At 35.7% G+C, this 25,764-nt stretch overlaps 1 protein-coding gene and 2 long non-coding RNA genes across 3 annotated transcripts; 2 read left to right on the forward strand and 1 right to left on the reverse strand.

Annotated features, from left to right (window-relative positions):
• Nucleotides 1–1,036: 1,036 nt before the first annotated feature.
• On the forward strand, nt 1,037–3,104 carry LOC113115549 (uncharacterized). Its single transcript, XR_003293905.1, has 4 exons — nt 1,037–1,350; nt 1,925–1,998; nt 2,105–2,169; nt 2,262–3,104. It is a non-coding gene; the product is annotated as an uncharacterized LOC113115549 (long non-coding RNA).
• A 1,142-nt stretch (nt 3,105–4,246) lies between these two features.
• Nucleotides 4,247–24,820, forward strand: LOC113115187 (integrin alpha-E-like). Its single transcript, XM_026282587.1, has 32 exons — nt 4,247–4,517; nt 4,716–4,818; nt 5,060–5,139; nt 5,266–5,339; nt 5,948–6,059; nt 6,142–6,213; nt 6,532–6,600; nt 6,682–6,803; nt 6,901–7,055; nt 7,162–7,315; nt 7,575–7,719; nt 18,654–18,724; nt 18,842–18,962; nt 19,122–19,252; nt 19,644–19,781; nt 19,869–20,072; nt 20,349–20,476; nt 20,622–20,764; nt 20,855–21,000; nt 21,218–21,337; nt 21,833–21,903; nt 21,978–22,101; nt 22,196–22,282; nt 22,374–22,453; nt 22,630–22,710; nt 22,808–22,883; nt 22,977–23,081; nt 23,190–23,222; nt 23,319–23,405; nt 23,487–23,573; nt 23,651–23,761; nt 23,998–24,820. The coding sequence occupies exons 1-32, from the start codon at nt 4,328–4,330 to the stop codon at nt 24,049–24,051; spliced, it is 3,474 nt and encodes a 1,157-aa protein (XP_026138372.1). The 5' UTR covers nt 4,247–4,327; the 3' UTR covers nt 24,052–24,820.
• Nucleotides 8,577–12,422, reverse strand: LOC113115188 (uncharacterized). Its single transcript, XR_003293840.1, has 3 exons — nt 12,391–12,422; nt 10,882–10,937; nt 8,577–9,116 (listed from the first exon to the last, which is right to left on the reverse strand). It is a non-coding gene; the product is annotated as an uncharacterized LOC113115188 (long non-coding RNA).
• Nucleotides 24,821–25,764: the final 944 nt, after the last annotated feature.

The raw sequence follows: 25,764 nt of genomic DNA on the forward strand, positions 1-25,764 counted from the left end.
CATTGCATTCTGATTGGATCGGATAGAATACTACGGGAGGTCAGGTCAGGGCCGCGGAAAATCGTGCTATAAAGCGATTTAGAAATCGTGCACGCTCAAATCGTGATTTTATGACGATTTCTATTAATCGCACAGCCCTAGAATGGACTGGAAATGAAAAGGAAAAAAACTGGCGGCCCACCTGCAATACCACCGGACCACCTGCGGACCACAGATTGAAAACCCCTGACCTAATATATTCACATGCCTACCTACTTTAATTACTGGTGTAAACTTACTTACCAATTTGAAGAAAATGGAGACGAAAATTTTTTTTTCACAAGTTCCCTACATTACTCTGGTTCTAAATACCACACCAATTGGCATGCATGTATTAGAGAACAACTCCGGAAATACTATACACAAAAAACCTCTCTAGTCTTCAAAGGGTTACCAAGCTCGGCGCCACTTCAAACACTCAACTTCATGTCACCTGGTAAAAACCAGGCCCTGAATAGCATACCCCCAACAGAGATTAAATCTCCACCCGGGATACCTTCACAAATAACATACTAACAAAACAAATAGTGCTCCATTGGAAGGATTGATTAGCAACCCAGCTGGACCACTCTAAACAGAGTCCTCTAATAATCCAATCACTATGAACCTTTTCCAAACTCCACTCTCAAAAAACCTTGAACAACAAGTAAAAAAAAGTAAAAAACACCAAACCAGAATTTGTTTATAACCTCTAGTTTATAATACGACCCGGCTCAAATTCACAACATAAAGGGGACACTTGACAATAAGTTTCAATAAAGAAAATATACATTTATTTCAGGTTAATCAAATAATGTCTATGGTCAAAATGTTAGAGAATAATAAAAGAAACAACAACCCAAATAACTGTAGAAAATGGGTTTTGTGGAGTTGTGGAAACAAATGGGAACACCAAAACGTCAACCCAATCTTCAAACAAAGACAGAGGCTGCGTCCGAAATCGAATACTTCTCTACTATATAGTATGGAAAAAGCAGTATGCAACAAATTAGTTTGAATCTTTTGCGTTCATAAAAGAGTAGGCGAGAATTGCAATAACTCTCGCGAGATTCAGTTGTACGTATACTTAATTTGCGTTCTAATATGCCTACTCACCTACTATATAGTAGGGAAAAAGAGTATGTGAAGAAAGAAGTACGTTCGAAACCTTGAACCATAAAACAGTAGGCGAGAAATCCCCGGATGTCCTACTGCTTGAGCCAAGATTCTGAAGGGCTCATCAAGGGATACTTTTCAATCCCAGAATGCCACGCAAAAGGGATAAATCGTCATCGAACGTGAAGGAGAGCAGCGTAAAGGGTGTTTACAAAGGTGAGTATTATAAAACAAAACACGGTTCCCATGTGATAAAATCGTATTTGTTGAGCTACTGTAGAGTAAACTGTTGATTTATTAAGGTGTAAAGACGCTAGCCAGTAACATCATAGTATATTTGTAATAAAAACAACAACAACATCAAAACATGTTTTATTATGTAAAGCGAACAGCAGATCTCCAGTAAGCATATGTACGTCTCCAAAGTGGATTTGCATGAACCATATACAGCTTAAAGACGATTAATTGTCTGTTTAATATGAGACAGAGAAATGTTCTAAGAGAACTGCAAAAGAGCAAATCACATGAACAGACATTTGAGTGAGAGATGTGTGTGTTATTATGGAGAATCAACTGTCTACATTGCTTTAGATGAATGGAAGTAATGTAAATAAAATATATACATTAAGTAAACATAAGTTGCTATTTCATTTGACCATTAGTGTTGTTGATAAATTGTGGAGCTCTTGTGTTGGATAAAGTGAGTGAACACATCAGCATCTATCTCAACATGTGAATGCATTATATAACAAATAAATCACAGAGACGGACTCTTGTCTGGATGTTACAGGGACAGATGAGACAGACATGTGTTTATCTGCTGCAGAGAGACTGATGAAGAAATGCTGCCATCAAAGGCTCTCAGTGAGTACACTCACTCAAAACATCTTTTAAATCTTAAGTTGTAGTTTATTAATAAACAGTTATTACAACACTTTTCTGATTCTTGTTTGCTGTACATTTGATGCAGATCTTTTGTGGTGGAACAGGTGACAGCAGCATCTGTGGAAAAAAAACCTGAAAGCAAAATATAAAGTAAGATCGTTCTGTTACTTTTAATACAGAAATGAAGTGACCCTGTGCTGTTAAAATGACTGCTTTTGTTTTGTGCTTGTGCATCTTTATAGGATCTGAAATGTCTGCAGACTGCTGTGTGAACTGAGGATGGAGAAGATGGAGTGCAATGGATGAAATGCTCCATCACTGCATCTCCTCTTGTTTTCTCATCAGGACCAGATGTTGCTGTGGTCTCTTCATCTTCAGTGACCCCAGAGCCAGCGAGAACATCTAGAGAAAGACCAAAAGACACTGCTGACCAGTCCAGTTCACTAAATAACAGAAATAATGAAGCTTTATCAAATTAACATGCAATTGTAAAAATATATATAAAATTTAATTCAGCAATAAATAGAATCTTGACAACATGATATAAAGTGTTTTACTTTGTGTAAGTGTATTCCAGGTCGTGGTGCTCATGGTGAGCAGACACAGCAGCAGTCAGATCGTCCAGCACATGTTCTCCTGCTCTTGTTCAGGGTCTTCATCATGGTGTTCCTCATCCTCTCTGCACTTAGACAAGGACTCGATGTCCCTCTCTCATCATGATCAGATTCAGATTGTCCCGCACATGTTCTCCTGCTCTTGTTCAGGGTTGTGTGGTTCAGGGTCTTCATCATGGTCTTCTTCATCCTCTCTGTGCACTCAGACAAGGACTCGATGTCCCTCTCTCATCATGATCAGATTCAGTCTGGCTGCAGCAGTGAGGGATGTGGGATGGACGGATGTGGGTTCACCATCTGTAAACATTCAAATACAGAACAATGTCTGAATAAAGTATTGTTTCATGTGTTGTTGACTTGATTTTATTTATTGTGACGGTTACTTTTATTTATTATTTTACTTGTTTATTCATGTCTCCTGTTGTTGTCAGTAAATAAAATATAGCCTAATTGTTTCATTAACACATACATTAATTCATTACTTGACTGAATATTAAGATGTATTCATCGAACGAATTACAATTTGTTTTACAAAAATTTTTTATATATAATTATTAGTCACCATTTATCATTATTATTGTTGATAAGTGTTGGGGTGGGCTAGAAATGCTAATCTTAATTTTTAAGTAGTAATACTTACATTTTTCAGGTGTAAAATCAACATTCTTCTCCAGAGGCGAGATCTTCAAGCAGCTGATGAACGTCTTATTTGTGCAGATATTACAAATACTGCAAAAGCTGAAGAAAACCGTACGAGGTAGGGTTGTGGAGTTACTGATGCAATGAAGGGTTTAATCTTCAAGGATTAGACTGGGTCATTTCAATAGAGTTAAAACATAAAAACGACACAAATCTATTGGTTAAACTACAATAACAATAAAAGGGCATTTGTGTATTCAACAAGTCCGACCACAAAAGGAGCAAATTGCATCAACATAAAAATATTTAGGTAGTAAATAATAAACCTGTCGCAGTCAGTCATATATTTGAGGTTGTTGCGCTTGTTATAACGTCATAGGTCACATGATAACGTAAACATGGCGGAATTCATTCATACTCAACGAGATTTGGCTGTAGAGTGCGTACTCTTTTAGCGCTCGTTAAGTAAGTACTTATTGAAATGTAGTAGCCTACCTACTCGTTAAGTATGCGATTTCGGACGCAGCCAAAGAAACAAAAATTAGAGTGAGAGAACTCAATTCCTTGAGCCTATTAAATAAGAGTGCCACAGGTGCAGCCCATGATCAGCACTGAAGCACCCTTCCCTGTTGCAATTCGTGTGTTTTTTGTAAAGTGTACTGATTCTGTGCTTATGTTGCTGAGGTGTTTTTCCTATTCTCACACTGAACTCCCAAAGGAGCATAGTCTGGGGGTTGTCCCCCCGATTATATTAGATTGTATTTCTTCCTCAATCCTGTCTTCCTGTCCTGTCTATACCCTTTTCATATTGTATGTATGTATATGTATGGACAGGTTGATTTGCTGGTACTTGTGACTAGTGACAATAAAGGGCTGCAACTACTACTGCTACTACAAATAAACTTTTATTAAAGCTAAAATAGTTTACCAATAATACATCTAAATCCCAAAAATCGACACCATAAATCTGTCTTGGTCGAAAAAAAACAACAACAACTATAACATTCTGTGTAACAAGCAAGTAATTTTAAATTCAGCTTCATTTAAGAGAAAAAATGTTGTTTAAATTGTGTGTGGTGGGGGCGGGTTTAACAGTCAGCACAGCACAGCAGCGACTGGGTGCTGTTACACATTTATTTGAAGACCACAAAGGAGCTGTTTTCTTCCTCACTGTGCTGATATGTTTTTTTAAGTGTGGAGTTGATCAAATTCACAAAATGTACAGAGGACTGCTATTTATGATTGGTATGTATTGATTTATAATGTTGATGTAAATGTTTGCTGATAACATTTATTTGCGATGCCAAAATTTAAACTTTTCTTTATTTGAATGTGAAAATATCTGGGCAAAAGCAGAAATAATATTATAAAAAATAATTAATCTTATTAAATTGTCCCCATGAAATAAAAGTATGTGGTCTAAATTATTTTTGTATGTTACAGTCATATGGAGTGTGAGCGGGTTCAGCATTCAAATAACTCCTGTGACGCATTTCAAAAAAGATGATCCACTCTTTGGTCAAACCATCATTCAATTGACAGATGGGTAATTTATTAGAGTTGAATATAATTCTAGCTGTTTGTATGTATGTATGTATATATATATATATATATATATATATATACACACACACACACACACACACACACATATATATATATATATATATATATATATATATATATATACATATGTGTGTGTATGTTTTTAAGTAAATTAAATGAGATTATTTTTTAAGATCATCCCAATTTTGTTAAATTGCTTTAATTCTTTATGTCTATTCTAGAGTTTCCTTTCCTTCCCCGAAAAATGGAGCACTTTTCAGATGCATATTAAAGGATGAATGCGTTGAAGTGAATTCTGATGGTACATTTGTCTATGTCTTTTCATAACAATTTTAAACTTTACTTGTTAATTTCACAATGTCCTCATTGATTTACACAATTACCTTTTCACTGTAAAACTTTTATTACATCAATATCTCTTTCAAAGATGAAAAACCTAAAGGCCTGAGACCGGTAGCATCAGTATCTAGCCTGACGTCAGAAGAGGAACAACATGTTATGGTATTTATAAAGATCCTTATAAGGATGTCACATATGGCTGGCAACTGTTTTATTCTCAACCTAACTTACAAAAGTTTGACCACAAAGCTATACCAAACCAGAAGTAAACTGTTTATCAGATATAGTTTGCACAAACTTTTGAGTCTGTCACACAGTTAAAACCACTGTGCGTGTCTTCCCCATTACATATGCAGACAGAAATGTATCAGTTCTTCTTCAGAGAACAGGACATAGTGGGAAAACGTAAAATAGGAATAGAAATGTCAGGATACCACAGTTATTCCTGGGGAGTTGTATTTGTTTTATTTATTGGGACATTTGGCAATTGTCCAGAATGATGTGACTATCAGGAGGAAGCCATCAGCGTTGTGAGTCATAACTGTGAAGTCCCTCAAAACCATATCAGCACTTTCCCACTGAAAACTTTAATCTTCTGAGTTATTGTGTATCTATAAGTTAAAATCTGCCACAAATTCTCATTAAAATAAGATATTAACATTTGTTTGTTTTGTTGGAATCAAAATGATGGTTGAATATGAAAGGAAATTACTTTTTTGTCAAAGATAAAAATGAAAATTTAGATTTGTGTTTTTTTTTTTTCTCCTAAGATGTGTAATCAAGTTCGCGTAAAGAAGTCAGCAACTGAGGATTTGAACGGAGATTGTAAACTGATGAATCCCTCTGGAAGAGTCAGTAGAAAACTGAATCCTTTGGCATTAGGTAAGATCGGGTGATTTCATTATAGTATTTCAGATTCAAACAGATTAAAAACCCTTACCTTTCAAAATCTCGTTCTTCTCAGTCAACAGCAACAACAACAACAACAACAACAACAACAACAACAATCATAATCAATGCAGAAGGGTTGATGAAGGTTAGTTTGTTTATAATTTAATGTCATGCCATCTACCAAGGCTATATTCACGGTGAGAGACAAAAGAAAATAGAGAAAGTTAAATAAATTAACCATTCTTATCCTAATAAATAAAATGTAAGATACAAGCTTTGATCAAATCAATGGCTTCACTTCGTTAAAAGCCTTTCCGTAAGAATTTATTTGAAACGAGAGGAGTTAAAACCACATTAAATGCTTCAGAAATATTGGAGAGCACATCTGAAATTTGAATAAACTGTTTCCTTAGTGTTACTCATTTAAGGAATCTGATTTATTTTACATGTCAATTTGTGCAAGTTAAACGGAGGATGAGAAGAGACGCCCGGCTGGATGACACAGAGGAAGATGAGGATGAGGATGAGGATGGTAGTAATCTTGTTGTACTACAGATGCATAGATAAATGAAGCCATTACTTCTGTACTGATGTATTAGATCATCTTTTGTAGATCCTGGGACAGAGATTGCTTTTGTGCTGGATGGCTCTAGAAGCATTGAACCTGATGATTTTCAGAGAGCCAAAGACTTCATCTACAAAGTCATGTATAATGTTTGGAACACATGTTTTGATGCAAGTATAAACTAAAACATTTTATGACACATTTTAAGCACAATTTAAAAGGTATTTTATATTTTAAAAAAAGTATTAACTTGTGTTTTTGTAACAGTGTAACTTTGCAATAGTGCAATATGGTACTACGATCAGGACAGAGATCTCACTACTAGACAGTAAAAAAAATGAGTCCAAAACCTTGCAAAAGGTCAAAGAAATACAGCAAATTTACAATATCACAAAGACCGCCTCAGCCATCCATCATGTCCTGTGAGTTTACAGATAATGATATGAAATATGACATGATTGACATGGAGCACTTTTGTTGGTGATACGTTAATGTCATGATCTCACTGGTTTAACTTGTTGTTTACAGCACAGATATTTTCATCCCTGAGAATGGATCAAATATAAACTCCAAAAAAATTATCATTGTATTGTCTGACGGAGAAATTAAGGGAGACGAGATGTATCTTACTGATGTTTTGAACATGCCACAAATGAAAGGCATCACTCGCTATTCCATAGGAGTAAGTGTCATGTTTACTGCTTTCCACAGCATTATAGATAATAAATAACATTTTAAAGTTTTTAAATGTGCATCATCTGTGGATTTACAAATTACAGTAATTTATTTAAATTTGTCTTGCAGATAAATCTAGAGTCCTACTAAAACACTCAAATCATATTTTTACTCATAGCTTGCTAATGTATAGTTAAGGATCTTATGATGGTTTACCAAATAAATCATAAAACCCATACAATTGCAATAACCACCGTTACCTTTAGGTTGGTGATGGCATTCTGACAAAAGCTAAAGCAATAGAAGAGATGATGGAGATAGCAGACCGTGGCAGATTTTTCAATGTTTCCAATTATGCTGCATTAAATGATATTCTGTCATTACTGCAACAAAGTTTAATTGGAATTGAAGGTAAGAAAGTTTCAGTAAACATTACGCTGTAATAGAGAAAGGCAGTTCTGTGGATAGTTTGCATGCTACAATCTGATTGAATGAGCTGCAGGAGTCTACATAAACAGCCTTTGTAAAATTAAGCCTTTCTGATAATCAGAGTGACACTGTTTTTATATTATAACATTTCAGTGAACAAGAATTAAATTAATTGAGTATGGCCATGTTCACACAGCAGCAACCGTTATGTTCACATTTTGGTTATTCACGGGTGTTACATCCAAAATCTGTAACCGAACTCAGACTTGTAAAATTTTAAGAACTCACAACCGGTTCAGATTTACACTATAGACTGAAAAAAAAAAACTGTTGGATTAACATAAAAAAATATGTACATCGGTTGCACATAATGAAGTTAGGTTTACGCAACATGATTTACATCCGTTAAAGCTACATAATTTTTGCTTGTTAAACGAATATTATTTTTATATTTTAAAAATACATCATTTGTTTGTTAAATAAACATGATTTATATATGTTCAAAGTACATATTTTTTGCTTGTTAAACGGAAATGATTTTTATATGTTAAAGACACAGAATTTTTGCTTGTTAAACGGAAATGTTTTTTATGTTAAAGATACATAATTTGTGCTTGTTAAACGAACATGATTTTTATGTTAAAGATACATATTTTGTGCTTGTTAAACGAACATGATTTTTATATGTTAAAGACACATAATTTGTGCTTGTTAAATGAACATGACATTTTTATATTTATTTTATAAAATAAATTTTAATAATTCTAATAGCTTAGATTGCATGAACAAATGTCAATAAATAATGACAGCACATAAGTACTCATATCACTTTACTCATTTAATTTATTCATCACTTCAAGTAAAAGACAATGCACAGTCAAACATGTCATGGAAAAGGTGAACAGTAATAACCATTCATACAGTAACTGCAACAAAACAAACATTAGGACAAATACACCGTCAAACAGGTGTAGAGGAAAAGGTGAACAATATCAAGTTGTCAAAAGCATACCTTGACATTTTTGTTTTCAATTTTAAAATCAGAAGAAGTCAAATTCATGCATTTCTTTTAAGAGTACAACTCATTTTTATGTATGTGCTACAGAAGTAAATGAACAGTATCAAGTTATTAAAAAACAGAAGACTATCTTCTGCAGTACCTCAAATGTATTTTTCATTTCAGGTGAGTAGTTGAGATTTAAGGCATGCATAAGACCAAAAAGCATTGCCATAGCTAACGCAGAGTTTTCCAAGCCTTGCAAGATGTTCTGGCCTTCCAGAGCAAGCCCGATGTCATCTGATCTATCACAGAATTTGAGAATGTAGATTCCCACTGTGGTTTCCTCTGTGGATTTTTGGATGAAGGCTTCGTCATCATCCTGCAGAATGCACAGACAAAATGAGATTCAACAGAACACCGGGCACTGCTCTGGGAATATTCAAACAAATGCAATTTCAATCATTTAATAATGTAGATATCATGAAAAATTTGAACTTGTATATAATGAGAACCAGACAAGACCAAGAAAGACAGATGACTGATTACAGATTACTGTTAGACCTCAGTTCTAGGATTGTGGATGGTAGTCCTACAAGTTTAGATCAAAGATACCCAACTGTGCATTGGTCAGCAACTTTACGGCAGGCATATGTATAATTACAGAATACCAATAATAATGTACTGGTGTGCTTTGTCGTGGTAGCATACAATAGCAGAGGGAGTCGAGACAAGAGTAATTAAAGCTACACTGTGTAATAGTTAAAGTAATTTTTTTTTTTTGTTCTTTCAAAATTATATGTTCTCATGTTCTCAATGTTTATACAATTCAAAGTCAACTAATTAAGTATTCTTGTAAGTGTATAAGTAAGTTGCCATTTAAAATACATACGAGTGAATTTTTCTAATGGCGGAAGTCATGTTGAGCCACCATCTTGAAAATAAATCAGCCAAAGAGGGACATACCTGGAAATGCAAGCTTTGTTGTGCATCTCTAATGGTTACATAATACACTGATGAATGAGCACTGCTTTGAAATTAACATTTATTTTAAAAACATTTATTTTACCAAATTTAATTTCCTAATGGCATAAACAGGCATTACTTCCTTGAAACCTTAACTGGAATGTCACTGCGACTTCCCGAATAGGTGAACACAAGTACACGCGCGCACACATCACTTGTGAAGTAAAATTGAAAATTGAGGATGTAGTGCATCAGGATTAGCTGTTGACCGATTTATCAGTTTTGCCGATTAATCGGCACCGATAGTTGATTGGTGGAACAGTCTGTTATCGGCAAAAATCCCTGCTGATAGTTTTCCATGTTTCGTCCTCTGCTGGAGCGGCTGAAAGTTTCCCAGGTTGGGTCTGTTGCTGCAGTGGCTGAGAAGGCTCTGTTTTCATTATACAGTGTGAGAGCGGCCTCTAGTGGCTGAAATCACTGACAGCGCGTGCTGCTTGTTTAGACACCTAAACCGTCATAAACCGGAAAACCGGTATAATAATAATAAAAAAAAAAAACTGTATATACATTTTTGGTCAACCACCCAGCACTAATTAGTTGTACATGTTCTCATATCCATATATTTTGTTCTACTAATAATCTCAAGGTTAACTGGGTTTTGGATTTACATGATTCTTTTATAGTGTTCTAATTTTCACCTTCGTTTCTAATTTTCACGTTTTTGAATATATATTCAAATTTAGAATATAAGTTGACAGCCCTAATGCTCATTCATGTTTATTTTATATATTATTGAGGAAGAGAAGATCATGTGCTTCTCTTGAGCTGAGCCTGAGCGATCTCACGCCACAGCGCCAAAACGGTATTTATGTTTTTGAATTTAGTAAGGAAATGGACGTAATTTGAAATCTGAGACTTTGTTTCATATCAATAATAACAAAGCACAAAGATTATTCTGAGTTATTGGATGGGATGTGCACTACAATGTTCCATTCATTCATCAACTGAAAACAGGATGACTAATAGATTCCTGGTATTTAAGAATTGATATTGGTTCATAAAAATGAGAATTGATTAAAATTGTGAAATCAATATTTTCACCCAGCCCTAATAGAGAGGAATACTGAAAACAGAAAAAAGGTAATCAAATATACTTGCAGTAGATTGACAAAAATACTCACCACTTCATAGTATGCATTTGCAGGTCAAATTACACTTGACCAGATGAATCTCATATCTGTAAAATATAAGAAAAAATTCATTAGTTTTAAAGCAATAACATTTTCTCAGAGGTAGGCTAGTTAATGATTTTAGAGAATTGAACACATTTCCTTCTTAACTTAAAAAAATACAGTGATACATTATTATTGTAACAGTAAGGCTTACTAAGAGCTTTCATTAGTGAACAGTAGTTTTTTTTTATATAGATCTTAGTCTATCCGTGATTCGTACTGAATAGGACGCATGTAATTTGTGGATTACTTGCTATTTTAACCACCATAGACATGGAAGATTTCCATTTGCAAAAGTTTTGTCTTGATAGTTTACACATTTAATTTTCTCCTCTTGTAAAATTACACGCATACGCAGTATCATCCACTCATCGATCCCAAAATGAGATGCGTCTGACAGAAACGATTCTCAGTTCAGTTGGTTCAGTGTACTGGTGATGCGACAAACGATGCAACTGGTTCTTGACTCGAGAACGAGAAGCGCTCCAGCAGTGGGCGTATTCGTTCGTTATCTGGCTCGGCTCGGTGTTCATCTTTAGTTCTCTCTTCACAACAGTTCAGTCAGTGTACTGTTTGAGTAAATTAATTACTCCGGGATACTGTTTTATTTTGACTCCGAGTGAGTGTCAGCCACCTTAAAAAAGTTTAACAGCTTAAATCATTTGTGTACTAATGCTTACTGGAGACGCGAACCGTTTCAAACGATTCAATTCGATTAGGTGAATTGGTTCAAAACAAAGACATCTATTGAGAATGAGAAGTCACTTGCCGATTTGGGAGGGGTCTGAGCCGGTCGTCCCTGATGGCAGGATACGCTATCTGTTGCCAGGGGCAATGCCTTCAGAAGTTCACAGAGGCGCGACTAAACATTTCAGAGCGCTTTCATTTTTGCGCATTTATTTTGTCGGCGGAACAGATCGAGACGGATCTACGAATACGAGAAAGAAAAGGAAGAAAGTAAAGCAATGCAAAAACATAAGGCGAAAGAAAGTGGACCTTACAGGAACAAGCTCACATCAAGCGCAAAACAGCGGTGTTTGGAGAAGCTCTCAGGCAGCTCCCTGCAGCGGCACAGAGACCTGAACCATATACCTCAGTGCACACATATGGACATTGGGAATAATATTGTTTACAATGTAAGTCAATTTGCATTCACGCTGTTAATGGCTTAATCTAACCCGGACATTTACATCTCGCAATCACACATTTAACTACCCTAGCTAACCCAGAACTGGTTTGTCCACTTTGCAGCCCCCAACAAAAAAAAAAACCTGGCACAGTATGTGTCATTGGGTTAAAATCAAATTAAAACTAAACATACACAGCTTTAGCATACATCAAAACATGTTGGAAACGTTCGTATACATTGTACATCTCGTTACAATCTAGTGTTCAGTCGCAGTTAATTCTAAACGCAATGTAATCACAATACGCTAAAACTCATGTGAATAAACTTACTTTGGCCAGTACAACACTGTTTTCATCACCTGCTGTAAATGGACCCAGCCACAGCAGAAAGCCTCGTAACTTTCCAAAGACTTGTGGCTTTTAAACTCCTGCATTGTGTAGTAACTTAAACCAAAAACAATATAATTCCCAATGTCCATGTGTGCATGGAGGTAAATGGTCCAGGTCTCTGTGCCACTTGAGAGTTTCTCCAAATACCGCTGTTTTGCGCTTGGTGTAACCTAAAAAAACGGTATTTCATTGTTCCTATGTTTTCCATATGTATCGTGTGAGGTAGGCTACTTCAGCCGTTTTTAACGCAACAGTAACTTCCAGGCATGGTAAAACAGTGCAGAATTGCGAGAACCTCCTCTTAACAACACATTTAAACAATCCTGTTTCGCCGCCGCTGTCGCTTTCATTCTGTTGTACTGCGGAGCTTCTGTCACGAAAACAAATTCCTCGTATGTGTAAACATATCTGTCAATAAAGCTCATTCTGATTCCAACATGGCGGAGACCGTGAAATCGAGGGAGGGGCTTTGTGCTATGACGACAACTTCTCATTCTCATATGTTAAGTCTATGGTTCAAAGGGTTCACTAAGAACCGATTAAATTGAACGATTCATTCGCGAACCGGAAATAACTATTTTCCAGCATAAAACACAAGAGCATATAAGATTTTAGTGCGGATTTGAAATATGAAAGTAAATTTCAGTGTGGCATGCATTTTGTGATTTTTTTGGTATTTCCCAATTTAAGTCGATTACGTTCTGTAAAATCCCCTCCCCCACCCCGTTCGCACCCCGAAAAGCATTTTTCCATTCGTTGCAATTAAGGGGCCAAGTGAAATGACTTTCTTTAAAAGAGAATTCAAAATAAACAGAGAATAACAAGGATTCTTTGTGATCAAGTTTAAAAGATACATAGTTCAGCCAGAAGGCCTAAGCGTTCTGTAAGTAACTTATATCCCCTAACGTTACACCACCCAAAAGTATCTGGTGCCATCCCTCCCTGAAGATAATTAGTTGTCTTACAAGACTAAAATATGTTTAGATGAGAAACAAAATAATCATGTAGGAAATACGAAATGTATTTGTGCAAATTGAACAATCTGCCAATTGCCATTTTTTCAGTGTAGATTAATTGTTGAACGCTGTCAAATATGGTGTTTTTTAAACAAACAGTATTTGCACCAAAATATAGGCTATGCTGTTGTGACTGCAAGATCAGTGCGAAAAACGTGCAAAAATATGTAAACGACGCCATATCTGCCAGCGTTTTAGTGTGTATAAAAAAGTCCTGCTTTTTACGCTGTTTATATTGCCATATGACTTTGGTTGCACAGAGCGCATGCCATTTACAAGGTGTTTCTCAATGTCAAGGAAGGATCCTCGGAAGCCAGTATTTCGAGGATGCTACGTCATCGACATCCGTCGAAGGACTGTTCCAATGTCGAGGATCCTCGGAATTTCAACTAAGGCCGGTGACACACTGGCTGCGTGGCGTGAGCGCCGCGTGTCTGAAGCGTCCCAGTAGCGTCCCAGAAGCGTGGCGGATTCTGTGTCTTTACACACCAGAAGCGTGCCTGACGCGGCGCTGGCGCGCTGCTGCTGTAGAGGGAGACCGTTGACAGACCAGGCTCATGTCTTCATTACAACAATATATACTTTTTTCTACACACCTACACCTACGCCTACTGATGAAGGACATCGTCAAAAGTATTGACGGCGAAATAGATTATGTTTGACAGGTGCAATATTTGAAAATCGATAATTATTATTATTATTTTTTTTTATTACATTTATATCTGAATTTATGTCAACCTATAGACTTTCAAATATCAAAATATCAGGAATTCATATGTATTTGTGTACAAAATGACATTTAAACACATTTTCCTATTATATTTTGCCTGGAAAAGCTTCCAACACGCGCGCGTGTCGCGGTAAAAATAGGCGTCGGTTCTATTTCTAGCAAGCAAGCGTTTGCCGCGCGGCTCGAGCCGCGCCTGAGACGCGCGTCTCACGCAGGCGGTCTGTAAGCTCTAACCTGTTAACATGGTAGCCGAATTAAAAACCGACACGCCACGCGGCTAAGACGCTTGCGCCACGCATCCAGTGTGTCACCGGCCTAAGGACTGAGTCCCTCGTTCGAAGAATATCCCATACACAGGAAAGGATGCATATGTTTATCCTTCGCGCTCTTCGCGCTCTCAAATCACCCAAAATCCTATGCGCGCATCCTATCTAACGTTAGTTCAAAAAATAAAAAAATGACGAACGTAGTAGGAGCGTTAACGGTTTTTATTTACGTTACCAAACATTTGTTATAACTGTAGTAAATATAAGTGTAGTTTAACTGTTTAAATGCCAGTACAAATTACTACCGTATTTATATTGTAAATTATACAAATACAAATGGTTAACTGAACCGGACCTGTCATTTAACAATTGGTTGCGTCAACGGCATTTATTTTATAAATAACTAGTTAAGTAGTCCAAAGTAATTTAATGATACCATTCACAGCGTTATTCAAACGGACCTTTTCACTGACGTAATAACGCAATTACGTGCATTTGCTAGCCAGTTCCATTTACGTATTCTCCGTATGCTAAAGAGGAGTCTCACCTAGCCTCTGAAGGAAGTGACTTGGAAGGATCAGTCCTACCAAAGAAGTATCCTTGACATTGAGAAACGCCTACAGTGTTCTGCTTACAGTATAATGACCCACTAGGTGTTTCTCAATGTCAAGGAAGGATCCTCGGAAGCCAATATTTCGAGGATGCTACGTCATCGACATCCGTCGAAGGACTGTTCCAATGTCGAGGATCCTCGGAATTCTTTGTTCAAAAAATATCCCATACACAGAAAAGGATGCATATGTGTATCTTTCGCGCTCTCAAATCACCCACAATCATATGCGCGCAGCTTTGCTATCTTGTTCAAAAATTCAAAAATGTCAAACGTTAGCGGAGCCCGAGCGTTAACGGTTTTTATTTACGTTACCAAACATTTGTTATAACCAGTGTTGGGAAGGTTACTTTGGAAATGTAATAGGTTACAGATTGCAAGTTACCCTGTTTAAAATGTAATAGTAGTGTAACTTTTTTAATTACTTTAAAAAAGTAATGTAACTAATAACTTTTGAATACTTTTTGAATACTTTTATAAATTTCTAATGAATGTTTCTTTGCAACTGTTAATCATCTTCAACCATTTACACCATGCAGGTTTAACCTTAAAGTAGTGCTCAACACTGTCAGACTTTCACCATCCTTCATCACTTGAATTAAGATGATCCCATTTGAACACATCCACCACACAATCAGACTTTAGTACTGCCTTTTACTTTAATGAGATTGATCTGAAGTTCAATGCAGATTTAAAATCAAAATAAATAGTTTATAGATACTGTTTTTGAAACCAAATCTTTGCATAACTACAGGCATCTAACTGCATCTAACAATGGTTTGGGGAAAATTTGTTAATAAAAAAATAAAAGCATATACATCAACTTAAATATGGTTATCTAATAAGCATGTGTCCTATTTTGTGTACTAAACTCCTGAAACATTGGTGTCTTTTTGAAACACTGCTGTCTCTTTGTATATGATATGATGATAGTTTCTCAAAATAAAAATAAAAAAATAGGCTGGGAAATCTCACACTCATACACCCACAACCCATTCTGAAACATGGACAACCCTATTGTTTTTTTATGGACCTGACATGAAAAATTTGAATCCGTAGGTTGGGGGACTTGCAACATAATTAAGAGTTCTCTCCTGAACTGCACCTTCACTTCCATTATTCATCCATCTCTCTCATGACTTTAATACTGAAGATTTTTATTTGACTTTTACCATGTTGTAGGTGCATTTTTTTTTTTTTTTTTGGCAAATGAATTACCACTTGTATTTATTTTTACAACAAATTCCATGTTAAACCACGGTTAGTACCATACCATAGGCTACATTAATTTTCCTAAGGAAATATGATGATTTGTCTGCTGTATTACTACTGTAACATTACAATAGATAATAATGACGTCGTTTATACAGTATTTTGAGTGAGTGTGAGCAATGTGCTGCTGCTGCTATTGACTAATTAAACAAAGACAAAACTACATTAGCATATATTTACAGATGAAACTGACCTGCACCTGAAACCCTGAACAGAAGTGTCGCTTCTCTGCTCCAGCTGTGCGCTACACAGTTCACTCTGGTCTCTCTCTATCGCATTGATTACTCCGGAGTCTGATCCAAACCGTTCAGCGGAGGCGCAGAGAGCGCGCGAGACCAACCATGGCCAGTCACAAACTAACCGATTCATGATTTATTAGAGATTTAATTATCGAATGGCGGATTCGGAAATAATCGCTTTAGTATATTCGGCCTGCAATTATACAATAACAATATCAAAGTAGAGGGCCAAATCGTCTGCCAGGCCACCGGGAATAGTCCCGGTTCTCCCAAAGTCCAGTCAGCGCCTGATTTCCACAGAAACGCAGAACGTGCAGGATTCATATTCAGTCTTTTTGCGGCTTAATATTCACAGACACCAGTCCATATCGCGTTTTTATTCAAGTGTACTGACCTACTTTTGATTCATTCATCCAAAATGTGGCATATTTCGTCCGCGTTCTAGGCTGAATTCCATTTTTATGACTGAATTCTACGGATTATGGGACACATGTCTTAGTGCAATTTGGGAAAGAAATAAGCTGTATGTGGATGTGTGTAAATATTCAAATGTAATCATCTTTGTAATCATTACAATTTTCATAAGTAACTGTAATTTAATTACTCATTTTTTCTTAGTAACTGTAACTGATTACTGTTACATTTATTTTGTAATTAAATTACGTAACGCTGTTACATGTAACTAGTTACTTCCCAACACTGGTTATAACTGTAGTAAATATGAGTAAAGTTTAATATTTAAATGCCAGTACAAATTAATACCATATTGATATTGTAAATTATACAAATACAAATGGTTAACTGAACCAGACCTGTCATTTAACAATTGTTAGCTTGGTTGTGTCATCTGCATTTCTTTTATAAATAACTAGTTAAATTGTCCAAAGAAATTTAACGATACCATTCACAGCGTTATTCACAGCGCAATTATGTGCACTTGCTAGCCTGTTCCATTTATGTGTTCTCATAGCGTGTTCTCCGAGGAGTCTCGCCTAGCCTCTGAAGGAAGTGAATTGGAAGGACCAGTCCTGCCAAGAAAGTATCCTTGACATTGTGAAACGCCCACTGTCTGGCTAGGTGGGCGTGGCTTCAACAACCAGCTCGAGACTTAGGTCTGTGCAGAGCAAAAGTGGGCGTATATCACCATGTGGGTGTTTTGAAACTGCTGGATGTTTCTGAATCATGCAATCTAAATGATCAACCTTACCCAACCCCACCCCTAAACCTAACGTCACTATTAGATAAACCAATCAAGTATCATTGTGTAAAAACACCTTGATCTCGTAACTCCCATTACTTTCCTGCAGAGACCTATACTTGACCAGCTCCCGCATTTTCCCTATTTTTGTAAACCGGGAGTGACACGTGGTGACGCGCTGCCAAGTTTGTGACTGCCGCCTCCGCCCACTTTTGGCTACAAAAACGGTCTACAGAAACCAATGGGTGACATCACGGACACTACATCCATGTTTTTATACAGTCTCTGGTAGTGACGGAGAAATTAGCTTTGTGTCTGTCATCTGAAAGTTTTAAATCCCGTCAGTTTTCCACCGGAGCTGCTTCTGTCAGTTTTGTGTTCTGCACAATTTTCAAATGCTGCTCTCCCCACCCAAATTTAAGAGCTGCTGTTGGTTTGCTGAAGATTTGACGAAAGAACATGCGGCTTGATTTGAATCTTGTTGTGTCCGAAAGTGATAAGACTTTCAGTTTTATGGACGTCGCCATCTTTGATTTTACTTCGGTCACTGTCGCGATGGTTACTGGTAAAGAATACGGGCTTGACTCCCATTTCACGTTTATTGCAAACGAACATTGTTCTGAACAAAACCATTGTATAATCAAGCATTTTATCTCCAATCAACACATGTAGATGTTTTTTTGTGTGTGCATGACTCAGCGTACTTTAAGGAAATGGTTAAGTGAATATTTCAATGACTCCTCCATTAAGTCCCTAAATGAGTTAGCATGTTTTAATTATTTGTTGAGTGAATGATCAATGGCTCACTCATGAAAACCAACAATTATTGCCATCTGGTTTTCATGCAATTATCTGAACACTTTGTGTCTTAGGCACTCAGCAAGGTGCAGGATTTCAGTTCCAGCTGGCTGAAGCTGGATTCAGCTCCCATATCATGCAGGACGTAAGATAGCTTTAATTTGAGAAACTAATCTTTGTATCACTATTAACAATGTGTGGATTTCCCAAGATGATTAATCATTCTGCTAATAACATACATTTGTTTTTGTCTTCTGTGTAGAATTCTTATCTTTTTGGAGCCGTTGGAGCCTATGACTGGAGTGGTGGAGTCTTTTTGCAATCTGGTGACACGTTGCAATTCTTGAATGACTCTAATAATGGACCCAAATTTTCCTATTTAGGTGAGTGAAGGTTTTTGACGAGGTGTCAGTTATTTGTGTGAGAATTTAAACATCTTTAAAATTAATGTTGTGAAATCAATTGATTTTTTAATGTATATATCTGAATAATTGAAAGTCATCTCAGGTTCATGTTTGTTGAATCTCCTTCCCGAATCACAGGTTACAGTGTCACTTCTGCTAAAGTAAAACCCAGTAAAACACTCTACATATCTGGTGCACCACGGTATAACTTGACTGGTGGGGTATTTATTTTTAGCGGCTCTACAAAGTATGTGCTCCAAGGAGATCAGGTATTTAAAGTTAAAACTGTTGATATTAACACGCCAAACTGTTTGTTTGTTTTAAGTTTTTGGCACTCATTTAAAGAAAGTAATTTTTTAAGACCAGACCATTTTTGATGACCAGTTTCCACTAAAATGAATAGAGTAATCTTGAAATGGTATATATCATGAATTCATAGAAAAAGTGAAATATTTGATAAAAATGTCAGTATGAGTTTTTAAAATCTCTGAAAAGTTTTTAAACAATATACAATACATTTAAATTAAATATTTTTTTACTTTAAGAAAGTTTTTTTTTTCTTCTGATTGATTATTTGTCAGTTACAAGCTTTAGTTTATGCATTTGTTAATTAATTATATATGATATATGATAGTAATAAATTATGTATAATTATCATAGGTTGGATCTTACTTTGGATCGGTTCTTTGTGCCTTGGACATTGATAAAGATAAATACACAGATTATCTTTTAGTTGGAGCACCACATTTTCATCGAAATGGAGAAGAAGGCAAAGTGCTAGTGTACAAACTGAATCAGGTAAGATCATGCACTCCTTTCAGCTCTTGAATAAATGTGGACTGGTTAAATTTCCATCTCACGGGGGTGTTTTTAATCATTCCAAAGCAGGACAGGTTTGAGAGTGTGTCCAGTGAGCTGGAGGGTGATGAAGGTCAGACCTTCGCCAGGTTTGGTGCAGCCATTGCCTCTATAGGAGACATTGATGGGAACAAGTTCAATGATGTAGCAGTTGGCGCTCCTCTAGAAACAGATTCCTCTGGAAGCATTTACATTTACAATGGATTCAAACATGGACTTATTTTTTCACAAGTGCGTTTCAGCATATATTATTGTTATATTATGTTATGTTTTATTATTTGAAATTAATTGTTCTAAAATTACGAATTACGAATATATATATAATTTAAATTATTTATTTTTTGATGTATATATTTATTTTATACTAATTATTTTAATCAAATTAATAAAATACAATTATAAAAACTTGATTAAAACAAAAATCCCACTATAGCAGAAATTATAAAAATTAAAAAAATAAGACTGATTCAGTTTGAGTCTCTTTGTAATTTGCTGTGTCCTCCCTAGAAAATTTCACCCTCAGATTTTGGAATGAAACTTGTGCACTTTGGTCTGTCAGTAAGTGGTGCACCTGATAAAGCATCAAATAAGGCCTTCATCGCTGTTGGAAGTCAAGGGGGAGTGCTTATTTTTGAGTGAGTAAAAAATATCTAGTTATGTTGTTCAAAGTGACAAACAATTATTTATTTTTATATTATACTTTAGTGTACTTTCTGTTTCATTTATAGATGGTGGGACCTTCTCTGTAGATGTTGTTTCATTTTTTTTTTTTTTTTACAGGACTATCCCTGTTATTGTTATCAAACCAGAAATAACAATCATTCCAGATGAAATTCCTCTCAATCAACAGAAGACTGAAATATCCAGCAAGTTTGACATAAAGTACCAAATATGCTTTAAAGTGGTTAATGAAAATCTTAAAAGTAAGTATTCTCTTTCAGTTCAGTGAGTATTTTTGATCCAGAACTATCTTCATGATTATTTTAACCATATTCACTTTCTGTCATTTTAAGTTGATCTTCCTATTAAGTACCAAATTGCCTTGGATTCTGGAGTAAACAAAAAGCGTCTCACTGTTGACGGCAGAGATCTCTTAGAAAAATCCTTAACCTTGAAACCAGATGAAGAGTGTACAACTTTTATCAACCTCAAATATTTGGTATGTTGGCTCTTTTTACCTACCCCACTTGTCCAGTTTTTAACCAAATAAAACTTGAAACAGGGACAGCTTTTCAACCTAATCCTATTGGTACTACAAATTGTGAGAAAAATTGACAGCATTCTGTAAAAGGCAAATTAGTTATCATAAAAATCAATTGAGAGCGATGACTCTTTCTTTATGATGCTGACTGAGAACAACTGTGTTTTCCTTTCAGGGCTGTTTTGATTGTTTTTTACCTATTGAATTTAAGATGAATTTTTCATTGGATCTACATCAAAATGAAACCCCTCCACGAATTCTTGATGCATTTACTACAACAGAGGTTGTAAAGGAGGTAAAATATTTTTAAACAAATTAATAACATTTGTCTTTCACTATTTGTTCACTACTTCACTTCATTTGGAGTCAGAAAGATTCTTCAAAAGTGTCTTAAGCCCATCAAGGCTGCATTTATTTGATCAGAAATCAGCTGAAAATACTAATATTTAATATAAAAATGTTGAAATAACTGTTTTCTGTTTGACTATATTTCAAAATCCACTCCAGTCTTCATTGTCGCACGATCCTTCAGAAATCATTCTAATTTGCTGATTTGTAGTAACTATAATGCTTTTTTGAGAATTCTTTAATTACAAAAGAACATAATTTATTTGAAATACAATTTGTGACAAATGTATGTGTCTTTTAATAATTAAAAGACACATAAAAAAATAAAATCTTATCCAATTGTGAAATGGCTCATTAAATGACTTTAAATATCTGTAATAACATTTAAAATGATAATATCATATAATTATCTTTATTTTTATTTATTTTTTGCCTTTTATAGATTTCCTTTACAAAGGATTGCAATTCTACTGATTGTAAACCAAACATTACATTATCTCATTCAAAAATTAGGTATGTACTGATTAAATGAACTCTTATTTTAATTTTGTTTTGAGTTTTTGTAACTAAAATCATTTCTATTTCAGTGAAACTTTGATCATAATCGGAGAAACTCAAAGCTTGAGTATCGATTTCAGTCTTATAAACACTGGAGACCCTTCCTATAAGACCACCCTGACTTTGACCTTCCCCAGCATACTGAGACAAAAGGTTAAAACATGAGCTTATCTTCAAAAGACAATTAAATCTGCTGTTGACACATTTAATAGATATGCGACACACTGGTTTGGTGTCTCACTTACAGAAAATAGAAGGTGCCACCTGTCCTGTGAAGAATGACAATCAGATACAGTGCAATCTTCAACACCCTGTTTTCAAAAGAGAAGCACAGGTACGAATCAGTCACACATCTTTGAAACATTCGGAAATCTGATCTTTTTTTCCTGCTTATTTTCAGTAATTAAAAATTTTGGTTTTTTTAGACCAACCTTTTCATCTCATGGCAGCTCAGTGACATCAAATCAGATTTGAAGAATGCTGAGATTATTGCTAATCTAACCAGGTTTGAGAACTGCATTTCCAAAAAAGCATTTAGTTTAGAAACAATTTTTTAGAACTTCTTGCAAAATGTGCTCCAATAATCTTTTAATTAAATAAGTTTACATTTTTACAATGTAAAAAAAAATCTGCTTTTTTATTTTAAAATATTTATTTTGAAAATCTTTTCTCTGGTTTTAGTCAGAATAATGGCTTGGAAATTCTTGACTCTAAAATATATTCATTTGCTGTGAAGTATTCCCTACCACTCCAGCTAACTGGGTAAGTGAACATACAACCAGTATCTTAAAACCACTTGATTTTGTAATTTTATGTATATTTATGATTATTATTATCATTATTTGTTTCTCAACAACAGCTTAGCCAATCCAAGCAGACTTAGTATTGAAGAAGGAGAAGAAGGAAAGACTCAGAATATGCAGTTTGTATTTCAGGTACAGTATATAAAAATTCAATCTCAAAACAGAATGAGCTAAATATGATTTTTTACATTTATGTTACACATTAAATGTTGTATTCCGTTTTAGTTTGCAGGTGGAAATAAGTATGGCGCTACAATCAGTGTAGTTGTAACTATAACGAAGGACACATTCAAAACTGATTTGGACATCATTTGTGTCACACCATGTGAGGTATCACATGCAAAGCAATATTTAGTTCATAGACTATATTGTATTGTATAGAAAAACAATATACAACATAAAAGCTTTCAAACTAATCTATTGCTCCTTTCAAATTAGGAGTGTGTTTTTCCAGAAAATACTAAAGTGGAGGTATGATATTACCCTAAAAAAATGCCCCTGATTTCAAAAAATGTTAAATAAAAGTAGAATAAATATAAAATATATTTTATATTTTTGTGCGTCTAGGGATCCTATGTCATCAGCTGTAACATGACTGCAGAAAAGCTGCAGAAAATCATTATTAATGCCACTGTTTTGATACATGATGTTCAGGTATGGTTATATAGTTCGGGTATTCTGACAATCATTTGCAGCAGCGGGCTGTTTATACAATAAATCTTTTCTAACTGATAGGAGAAATCAAACAAGATCACTGCCGTAGGAACATACAGCTTTGATGATACTGTCTATGCTGCGAAGGATGCTTCGAGGACCTTTCCGGTGAGCTGCAGTCCTTTTTTCCAAACATGTTATCACGTATTTAGATAGTTACTGATAGATTTAATCATGCCATGCAGGTGGAGGTGATAATTACGAAGCTGCGTGTGATGACATCTATAGGTCCCATCATTGGAGGATCCATAGGGGGGTTTCTGCTCCTTTTCATCATCATTGCCATTCTCATTAAGGTAAAGCAAACACTTCCTTCTCTGTCTACACACTTACACTGATGTTGTTTACAAGGAAGCTCAAGTCAAGCACATTGCATTGGATATTGTATTCCTTGCAGGAATCTGCAGTTGTGTACTGCAAATTGTGGTGAATATAGTTGGTTATTTTAGTGTTTTATGCTTAATCCTGTGCATAATGAGGAAACTGTGAGAGTTGTAAGGATCTATACTGACTCTTGTGATCTAATTTTTAGTGTGGCTTTTTCCGTCGCCGCCGTAAATTGGACCAAGCACAGAGTCCAAACTGAAGAATGGGGCACAGCCCAGGAAGGACCATATATTACCATATATTTTGCTTAAGTTTGTGTCAAAAATATATTGTTTGTAAGATGAAAGTTATAGTCTTGTTTTAATTGTGACCCTGTCCCTTATGTAGCCCTGCCACATTTCAGGCACCTCAAACGGACCTCAAACATTTGAGAAATGCCTCCTTTTTGGTCCGCAGAGACCTAGGCTACTTGGATTTATCATTGTTTTCTGACTTGGTATTTTATTTTCAGATTTGTCTATGTGTTGTCTGACTTGTTATATACAGTTTTCAGAATTGTTGTTGCATTTTCTGAATTTTTATTTAGTTTTTAAGATTTGTATTTGCGTTTGTAATTTGTAAATTGTGGTCTGTTTTACACTTCTCGGCCACCGTATGATTCAGCTATATAAATGTACATATATATAGTATAAACATTATTATCCCTTATGAAAATTAAAAAAGGCTACTGTCAGAAATTATATGAATGACTCACGTCATTCATATGACTCAGAAACGACTCAGAAACAAGAAAGTTTCCAGAGACTGAGACAGAAGAGAGCGCACCCTGTTTGTTTTCTTTATTTTACAAAAGCACTTGTTTTGTTGTTATTGTGACTATATAAAAATAAAAGTTGATCCTTTGCAGTTTCAAACAATTCCATACGTGTATCTGTATATTTAGCTATTTTTGACCCAAAGATTATTTTCTAATCATGACATTGTTAAAATCATTCTGGAATACATTTCAATACAATACAATACAAGTCTCTACATTTCTCACACACAACAATCTCCTTGAAAACAACCAATCTGGCTTCAGAAGTGGACATTCAACTGAGACGGCCTTGCTCTCAGTTGTTGAAGCTCTAAGACTGGCAAGAGCAGAATCCAAATCTTCAGTACTTATCCTGCTTGATCTGTCCGCTGCTTTTGACACGGTTAACCACCAGATCCTCCTATCAACGCTACTGGCGAAAGGCATCTCAGGAACAACACTTCAATGGTTTGAGTCTTACCTATCAGATAGGTCCTTCAAAGTATCTTGGAGAGGTGAGGTGTCCAAGTCTCAACATCTAACTACTGGGGTGCCTCATGGCTCAGTTCTTGGACCACTTCTCTTCTCTGTCTACATGGCATCATTAGGTTCTGTCATTCAAAAACATGGCTTTTCATACCACTGCTATGCTGATGACACTCAACTCTACCTCTCATTCCATCCTGATGATCCGACGGTAGCTATTCGCATCTCAGCTTGTCTAACTGACATTTTTTCCTGGATGATGGACCATCACCTTCAACTCAACCTTGCCAAGACAGAACTGCTTGTGATTCCAGCAAACCCATCGTTCCATCACAATTTCACCATCAAGTTAGGCACATCAACCATAACTCCTTCAAAAACAGCTAGAAGCCTTGGAGTTATGATTGATGATCAGCTGACTTCCTCAGACCACATTACTAAAACTGTCCGATCCTGCAGATTTGCTTTATTCAACATCAAGAAGATCATGCCCTTTCTTTCGGAACATGCTGCACAACTCCTTGTTCAAGCTCTTGTTCTGTCCAGGCTGGACTATTGCAATGCCCTCTTGGCAGGTCTTCCAGCCAATTCTATCAAACCTTTACAATTAATTCAGAACGGGGCAGCAAGATTAATTTTTAATGAGCCAAAAAGAATACATGTCACACCTCTGTTTATCAATTTGCACTG

The sequence above is a fragment of the Carassius auratus genome, chromosome 15 (assembly GCF_003368295.1).
Source record: "Carassius auratus strain Wakin chromosome 15, ASM336829v1, whole genome shotgun sequence".
Classification (NCBI taxonomy): Eukaryota; Metazoa; Chordata; class Actinopteri; order Cypriniformes; family Cyprinidae; genus Carassius; species Carassius auratus.

Bases quoted from the DNA above. Each gene is read 5' to 3' on its own strand.
- LOC113115187 (XM_026282587.1), top strand. From the start codon at position 4,328: ATGTTGTTTAAATTGTGTGTGGTGGGGGCGGGTTTAACAGTCAGCACA. The intron at 4,819-5,059 runs GTAATTTATTAG...TGTCTATTCTAG, and splicing joins ATCATTCAATTGACAGATGG to AGTTTCCTTTCCTTCCCCGA. The intron at 5,340-5,947 runs GTATTTATAAAG...TTTTCTCCTAAG, and splicing joins AAGAGGAACAACATGTTATG to ATGTGTAATCAAGTTCGCGT.